Below are 9174 nucleotides of genomic sequence, written 5' to 3'. Positions count from 1 at the left end.
AAAATCAAAGTTATTGGTGGTCAGAATTTGACCAAACAATAACTTTCTCTCTTTAAAATGTTTTAGTTCTTTTATCTCTCGTCTTTCAAGATTCACAAATAGAAAAATAAAACAAATGAATTTTAAGATATAAACAAAAAAAACTCTAAATAGAAGGGATTAAATGTTAAAAAAATAAAATTGAGGGACTAAAATATAGATTTGTACACCTCTTGAACAATAAAATTAAAAGACTTATCGATTGTTATCGATGTCAATTTTAATATTTATTTTTTTAATTTTATTCTTTACAATCATTAAAAATTCTTTTATGTAAAATCAACATGTAATTCACTCTCAAAACAATTTCCGACATTTCGAGTATGAGATAATATGCAATCTAAAGAGAATGAAAAAGATCTGGAACAACAAAAGAACTATTAAGGATCAAATTGAAAGAAGCTAAAGTTGGATGACCAAATGAAACAAAATCAAAATTTGAGGAACCAAGGACAAAATTTTGCACAACAAACAATGCTAAATATAGTGACTTGCAAGAGGATGAGCACATGATAAAACCTCATCCTCTTTTAGTAATTTGTTAAATAAATGTTAAATATACTACACGTACTGGTTTGCCAGTTTGCAAGGTAAGAGTAGCTCTTTCAAGGGGCTTTATACGGTTTCATTGCCTCAATAGCAGCATAAACTTCTTACTTGGAGACAGGAGCAATAATATTACTACGCGATAAAAGAGCGGTGAACCTGTAAAATCCAAAATCAGTAACCCTTTAGTTTCCTTAGTCCAGCTTCTCCAGTCTATCAAATAATGTAAAACTAGTTTCAGGTTCATCTATACACTACTTCACCCCTATCCAGCAGCCAGCAGAGTATAGTACCTCATCCTAGCTATATTTTGAAAGACATCTCCTGCCAACAATTTCGATACAAAAAGCTAAGCTGGCCAACATTTCACAGCAGAAATCAGTTGGAGCTCAGGAATAAGCAATCTTCAAGGGTAGTGAAAGTGAGGATACAAGGTTGAATTACAGTAAATTATCTTCCTAGTCAAGCAAGAAAGCACAAACCTGGGATTATTAGAAAACTACATCCCCCTACCATCACTCTCATCCTTCGCTTATAAATACTATACAGCAGATCTACGTATGTGATACAGAAAAGTAGAGAAAACGGGATAGCAGATGGACTGCCTGAATCATTTGTGTGTATCATACAGATTGGAGGTCCTACCACTGATCATATTAGAATGGTGAGAACATGGGTTGATAAAATATACAAGGTACTCTGGTTTATCAACAGATTAAATCATAAGATTAAGCATCATTGTGTTCTCCAATTCCCTGCTTCCTTCTCACCATGAATATTTGTTTTACCTGTAAACCAGGGAAAAGGTTAGTGTTGAGAATAATCAAAACAGCTTATGTCAGCATATCACCATGAATTCCAAAATTAATGTTTTTTTTTTTTATGATTTTGATGCACTCGTGTTAAAAATAAATAAAAAAATCCGATTTTTTTTTTCATTTTAATATATTTTCAAATGAAAAGAATCTTGCACTATAATTTCAAACAAACACTTCATTCACTCGTTCACCTCGATTTATCTAGTGTTACATAATTTCTGTAAGTCGTCTATGAGAGTAGCTGTAAAGTTAGTGTTACTGAGATTATTTGGTTAATTTCTTCAGGCCATGCATATTAAATCGTTTAGCAAAAGAAGCATTCACACTGCTTGTGTAATGGAAAACTATCAGCTGTGATAAGTAAGATTCAAAAGTACAAAACATTTTTCATCCTTGCCAAATACTTCAGAAGGTGCTTACCCAGTTTGAGATAGCCGCCTCCAATTGATTATCTGGTGAGATTGTGGATGCCTCTGCAAGTAAGAAGAAGTTGCTCCAATTCCATTGTCATCACCAACAAACTGCTCTGAGTAACTAGAAGTTGGAGGGGACCAAACTGGAACTATACCTCCATCCCTCTCTCTCCTACTACTACTTGAAGACTCTGCGGTCGAGTCTTCAACATTTGTCAGACCTCTCGAAATATTAAATGGTGACAAAGCAGTGTTATTACGAACAGTTTGAACAAACCCCTGGTTCAAAGCGTCTCTTCTTGGTTCTTGATTCACATTTACATCTCTTGGCACCTCTGCTCTGCCATCTCCTGTAGAATTGTGTACATCAGAAGAAGTTTCTTCGTCTTCAATTCTCAGAAAGGAAGATGCCATGCTTGGGACCATCTGATCCTCATAGCGACGATTTGTAGCAGGAGGATTGTTTCTCACAGGCTCATGGTTTTCCTCCATATGTATGTCTTCGGGGAAGGCAATTGGGGCTGATTCAGAGGAGTCTCCAAGCCCTTCCTCTGTTCCATTCTCAATTGCAGCTCTTGAAGCAGCTTCTTGCTGCCACATTTCTGAAAGTGCTTCTTCCAACCTGACCTTTGCTGCATCTATCCCTACAATAGGGAGAGGGTAATTTGATCCCAGCTCAATTCCAGCAGCTTGGAGTACAGATTCAGGTGCATTCCATGGGTGGTGAATCCATTCAGTTGGTAGCCTAGCAAGTTCAGGAAGCCACCGGCGTACATATTCTCCATTCGGGTCAAATTTGTAACCCTCAAACTGTGGAAAACTAACTACTAAATGAGACATAATTTCCAACAAATCCAGTTTAAGAAAATTTGCGTGGGAGAGGTGCATAAACTAAACTGTGATAAATAAATGCATAAACTAGTCATGTAACACAGAAAGGTAGCATAAAAAAATTGCAATGTCTCATCCGCACCTGTGGATTATCTATGCGATCAAACTCACGGCTGTCTGGGAGAGTGCCGGTTATGTATTGCCACCCAAGAGCATCGCTCTCTAAATCTGCATCCAATAGGGTATCCCAAAAATACTTCATTCCCCATCTCCATGGAAGTTGTAGAACCTTCACAAAGAAACTAGCAACTACCACACGTATACGATCATGCAGCCAACCAGCAGCCCACAATTCTCTCATTCCAGCGTCAACTAATGGATAACCTGTTCTACCTTGTCTCCATGCCTTAAAATAGCCTTCGTCCACAACCCAAGGGAAAAACTTAAGGTGCCCAAGAAGAGGCCTTTCATGAGTGCAAGGATGGTTGAAACTCAAGTATCTTGAATATTCCCTAAGACCAATTGACTTTATAAACAAGTTTACACTCTCTTCGCCGGCCCTGTTCCCTTCATTTGCCCACAGAACCTGCTTGATGCGAACAAGATGGAAGACTTTTCTCACACTCACCTCCCCAAAATGCAAGTGTGGTGAGAGAAATGAGGTTGTGGCGCTATCAGCCTTTCTACGATTCATAGAGTACTCAATTAGTGGTCCGTTAATGAAAGTGGTCAAAGCCCTATCAGCATTGCTCCATCCAGGTGACCATGCTCTTGCAAGAAGTGCATTGCTTCCTTTCTCTGATTCATCTTCAAATACCAGCGTGACTGAAGGGCATCTGGATACATCACCTGAAAGAGTGCAGTAAATGGGTGAAAGCAGACAGGGGAGGATAAGATTTACCTTTCAGAATACAAAAAATAATTAATCATCCTGTAGAAGAAGATGCTGCAGATATTATACACAGAGAAGTCAGAAAAGAGAATATAGAGTTGAAGACTTTGAACAGTACTTCTGTTAACACGCTGACACAAAATTTTCTTTATGATCGCAGACGAGAACAGAGGTGGCAAGCGCTGTGTACAAATGCCTATCTTGTGAGTTTTAGAGCCCTCTGGAAGTTACAAAATTACTTTTTGGTTTCTCTCGAGGACCGTGTGATTAAATAACATATAGCATGAGTGCTTTGCATTTTCTTCTCGTTTTTTAATGTTATCTATTTCAAAAGCAACTCTATCAAATCAAAAACACAAACATGGGCACTGATTTTCCAAAAGAAAAGGATTGAAAGAAGACAAACCCGAAATAATCCTCTTAGGCGGGAGAAGTGGAGCCTCTGGATCAAAAGGCATGCTGAGGCATCTTTCCCAGAAAGTGTCAAAGGTTGTGAACGGACGGCCTTGGGCATCATTAACATCCCATGGTTCATAAAGCAAGTCCGCGTTAAAAGATCTTACAGTAATACCTTGAGCAGTCAAAATCTCCTTTGCCCGGTGATCCCTAACCAGTGACAGGGGGTCTAAAAAACAGTAAATTGGAAGTAAATGATGAATCGGCACCGACAGTTGAAATGAAAACAGTAAATTGCCACTTGATGTTCTGGGATTTCCACCATATGTTGGAATGAAAAATAGATTACCAAACGATGAAGTGCCACCTTATGTTCGAATGAAAAGCAGTAAATTGCAACTTGGATGCATGAGACCTAAACTAAAGAAAGACTTGCAGCTGCAACATAACAAGGTTAGCAAAGGCCTTCCCTACTTAATTGATTTGAATTACAGCATATTGTGCCGAGTTTAAAATAGAAACTAATCGATCTAAATAGGACTAACAAGGAAGAAGTCATAATCAAACTGCTGAAAGGAAAATGTGCATGACAATTCATATCACCATAGAAACAATTACTCAACAGTCAACGAGAAAAAGAAATGTAAAATCACAATTCGATAAAATTCACACAAACTTCAAGAAAAAATCATCGAATTATTAATCATTTACAGCACAACAATCCCAAAAATATTAGAAATTAAACTTTACGAAGAGAAGGGAAAAGGAAAACAATAAATAAAAAAGTAAAAAGATCGAAACCTGAAAAATATTTCCTAAGAGAATATTATATCAGTAAGTGTCAATCAAACCCCATGCAACAAAAGTAATAATTTAAAAGGAAATCTAAAAAGAGACCAACCATATAAGTGGTTGAATAAAAGCTGAGTAGCACCGGTAGATTTGACAACCTCAAGAAGAGTAGAAACACTATCAGTTGATCTCTTAGTAACAAGAGAAGTACCAAGACTCCTTAAGGAAGAGTCAAGATGAGCCAAACTTTGTTTAAGCCACCACCTTGAGACCCTACCGGGATAATAATGGCCTTCCTCCTCGGGTGCCCATACAAACACAGCAACAACAGCACCTGCTCTTACACCAGCTGCAAGTGCCGGGTTATCTTCTACCCTTAGATCTCTCCTGAACCAAACTATACTACACCCACCTCCTGACATCTTTCTCTCTAACAAAAATCAAAATTGAAAACAAAAATAGTCACTCTCTCTCTTTGCTATGACAGTTGCTATACGCCATATCCAACTTTTCCTGTTTTGCTAGCTTTCTTTAGAAGCTCAGCAAGGAAGAGATTGTAGTTAATACTTTCTGCTTCTGGGGTTTACTCTCTTGATTGTACTAGAGGAGAGGTAATTTATCATAGACCATGAGCATTGAAAAGTGCAAGTGATTTTGGAGGGTGGAGATGATAGATTTTGCACTTATCTTTTATTTGATTACTTCTTTTGTTATCACCTGTCATATTCTGCTCCAAATGTATTGGGTGATAATGATAATTCTATGTTTTTTTATTTATTTATTTGTTTGTACTAATTGATAATAATTCTGTGCTAATGAAATGGCTTTGTCCTTTCAGTGTCTTGAGTCCAATAATATAGTCGTTAAGCTTGAATCCATTACGGATCCGGTTGAAGTATCGAGTCATTGTGTGATTGGTCCAACCAGTTTTTCAACGGTCGAGCCATAAGGCAGTCAAATAGAAAAACATTAAGATAATTAAAAAAACGTTGATGGGATTTTTTCCAGTTAATATTTAGAGTAATGGGAGCCTTTTAAAGTATTTTTTATTTAAAAAATATTTAAATAAAATAATATTTAGAGCATTGGTCCAACCAACAGAGTCAATCTAGTTGCAACCAAAAAGCCCTGGTCCCTCGTAGGAGTGGCGGGGATACAACAAATCGGCAGGCAATTTGCAACCACAACTTTTGTTTTCTTGATTTTTTGTTAGTTTTTTTCTCTTATCCTGTGCAAAGAAAACAAAAGCCCACCCGCATCTCTACTTCCTTCTCCAACCCTCTCTCTCGCGCTCCTTGACAGGGTGGAAAATTTGCAAAACAAGAGACGGCTTCATTCTTCCTTACTAGCTAGTGTTCTGTAGCACCCCTGTGGTGAAAAGACGTATATGCCATCTTCAAGCCAAGCCATGTTCTTGGGACATGCTTCGTTCTTTTACGTTTTCATAATGTTTTTTGCTTGCATCTGATTCTCTTCCGAGCACGCTATTGGGCGATTATCTCAACTTGGGATCGCCATGGAATCTTAGATATTGGAGGGATGACAGCAAGTATGGGAGGGATTGGTATGCTGACTGGGTGGATTTGGCCCTTCTCTCCTTTCTTTGGGGTTTTCCATAAAGTTCAGATTCCATATTTTTATTGTCACTGTCAAGAGTGATTTATGCTATATAGCCCTCTCATGGTTCGAGTTATAATTATAACAGTGCTTAGCATGATGGCATAATTATATTACCATTACAATCCAGAGGAACCCAATCTTTTTTTTTTCTTTTTCATTCTCAGACCTTATTTCTTTCAGTTGCAACTTTCTGTGTCAAATTATTGAACAAATTATTGTAGTTTAATAAGAGAAAGAAGAAATTCAGCAAAAAGGACCAAAACATAAAACAAGAAAAAATCTCATGACAAGTCTCTAAGTCCCTAGAAAAAGGTTCTATTTAGTCCACTTACTTTTATTTTTCTTCCTTCACGGCCCTTATAGCTTTTATAATTTTAATTTTGATCAAAGAAATTTTTTTTCTTAATATTTTAGTCTCTAAATTTGAGAAGAGAGAAAGAGATTCGATTGAAAATTACAAATGAGAGAGAAAATTGTTGGGTTGACTATCTTCCATCGACAAAAAATAATAATCCTAGTGTTAAAGAGTTTTATTCAACGATGGAGAGTTCTATTAATGTGTATTTGAACCTTCGTTTCGTCTAAAAATGTAGATCGAGGTTGAAAAGAATTTTTTTTTCCCTATTTTGATTTTGTATTTTTTGAATTTTTTTTGGTCTTTTTTGTTTGTTGATAAATTGATTTTTTGAGGTTTCAAAAATGTTTATTGGATACAAATAGGTTGAAGTTTTTATTTTTTTGGTAAAAAACACCCACTAATTTCCCAAGCATCACTATAGTAATCGTGTTCTGAGTAAGCAGATAAACACATCATCTGCTACATATTTTTTTTTTAAAAAAGAAAAGACAGGAGAGGACAAGCCCCATAAAAATAAAATAAAAAGGCCTTTGCACGCGGGCCTAAGGTAGGGCCATGTGCCTAGGCTTTTTTAAAGGCCCGAGTATGTTGGGCGATCATGACCCGCTCATCTGGTCTATTTTATTTTTTTCCTTTGATTTTTGTACTATTTTTTTTCAATTTTATTATTCAAAATTTGATTGATTTGATTTTAAATTAGGTTTCACTTTTTTTATGGGGTTATTAAGGTCTCAAACAAACATTATGATATTGCATTGATGCTCAATTTTGCAAGCATCTATTTTTATTGTTGTATAATTAAATAAAAATATTTTTTAAAAAATAAATTTGTTAAACTAAGTAGAGTCCATTAACCAAATTGTAGTTTTGGCAGATTGACTTTGGTTGATTGAGAATTAAATTTCATAATTTATTTCAGTTTGCTTTCTATGGGGTTATTGTGGTCTTGTACAAACATCCCGATATTAGGTTGGAGTTTGATTTCATAAGCATCTAATTTTATTATCATATAATTAAATATAAAAATAGTTTAAAAAACAAAGTTATTAAACCTAAATGAGTTCATGACCCAACTCACGAGTTTAACAAGTTAACTCACAAAACCTAAGTTGATCCAATATATCATCATCTCAATATTAAAAAAAAAATATTATCTTGAAATTTTTTTAAAATTAAACCATATTTTCACTAGTCATCCGGATCAATTTTGAACATGTAAAGTTGACTAGATAATGCCGAGGCAACTTTTACACGATTTAATTTAAAACTTAAGTTAGACAAAAAATTGAGTTTAATGAGGTTTCAAGTTTGATATGCTGAGTCGAGTTTAATAATAATGTCAAAAAAATTCCCCTAGCCTAGATATTCTTTTTTATTATTTTAATTTTTTTATCTGAAACAAAAACATAACACAAGGCAAGTTATTTAATTACTTGCTAATCCAACTAAAATATTATATGGCCTCTCACATTAGGCATTATTTTTTCAGTTTTATGGAATGTACTTTAATTTTCATATTAAATTGATTTACAAAATGGAGGCTCATTGATTAGTACTTAAAAGTGCATTTTTATCAAGGTTTTATATCATTATTTTGCACTTGAAGTATCAATAACTCCTTAACTAGAGCATGTTTTATAATAACATGTCTACTAATATAAAATACCTTTAATTTATGATAAATGTTTATCTTAAATGCAAACCTATCACATAAATGAAAGGATTGATTCATGAGTTTAACTACTGAAATGGAGAAGACAAAGAGAGGGCTAAGTTTAAAAAAGAAATGCTGGTTTAGTCCAAACTGGAACACCATTCGGTTATTGGATCATAACTAAAGCTGTAGAACTTGAATTTAGGTCTAGTCTATATGGTTGGAAAGCTAAGACGTATGCCTAAAACTTTCATGAAGAGTCCAAGATTCAAAAGATCGTTTTCAAGTTGAAATTGTAGCAACAACGGAGAAGTTGGAATCTGTTCTGCAGCCCAGACACTGTTTAGTGTTCAGCCTATATCTCGAGTTCTAGAAGTCTAAATACACCGATTCTTGTTTTTTGAAAAGCTGAGATAATTTTTCAGAACTTTCATGAAGACTATCTATTCAAATTCTGATGTTAGCAATGACGTTTTATTCAAACAAGAAGATAAGGATTGTCACCAAGTCAAGATGTGGCCACCCACTCAACAATTAGTCATCAAATCAATAGTTCTGAATTTTAGCCTATAAAAAGAGGCAGTGCCATGCATTTAGGAATCTTGATTTTCAGATCAAGATCATGTTCTTGCTATCTCTCTTTATATTTTTGTAATGCTTAAGTTTTGCTTTTCATTAATCTCGTGTTTATGCCTTTCATTTTCTTTATTATACTTATATAATCATGTTCTCCTCTTGTTTATCTATGTTTCTCTTATTCATATGTTCAACTAAGTTTATTATGTCAAGGTAAAAAGGTTACACTAATGGTGTAA

At 35.1% G+C, this 9174-nt stretch overlaps 1 protein-coding gene across 1 annotated transcript; it reads right to left on the bottom strand.

Moving 5' to 3' along the window:
* Positions 1 to 1161: 1161 nt before the first annotated feature.
* LOC133694459 (cryptochrome-1-like) lies at positions 1162 to 5447 on the bottom strand. Its single transcript, XM_062115968.1, has 5 exons — positions 4837 to 5447; positions 3946 to 4164; positions 2790 to 3496; positions 1824 to 2626; positions 1162 to 1373 (listed from the first exon to the last, which is right to left on the bottom strand). The coding sequence occupies exons 1-5, from the start codon at positions 5147 to 5149 to the stop codon at positions 1370 to 1372; spliced, it is 2046 nt and encodes a 681-aa protein (XP_061971952.1). The 5' UTR covers positions 5150 to 5447; the 3' UTR covers positions 1162 to 1369.
* Between the last annotated feature and the right edge of the window lie 3727 nt (positions 5448 to 9174).

The sequence above is a fragment of the Populus nigra genome, chromosome 5, assembly GCF_951802175.1.
Source record: "Populus nigra chromosome 5, ddPopNigr1.1, whole genome shotgun sequence".
Lineage (NCBI taxonomy): Eukaryota > Viridiplantae > Streptophyta > Magnoliopsida > Malpighiales > Salicaceae > Populus > Populus nigra.
The sequence above is the reverse complement of the archived record's forward strand: the minus strand, read 5'-3'. Positions and strand labels throughout refer to the sequence as shown.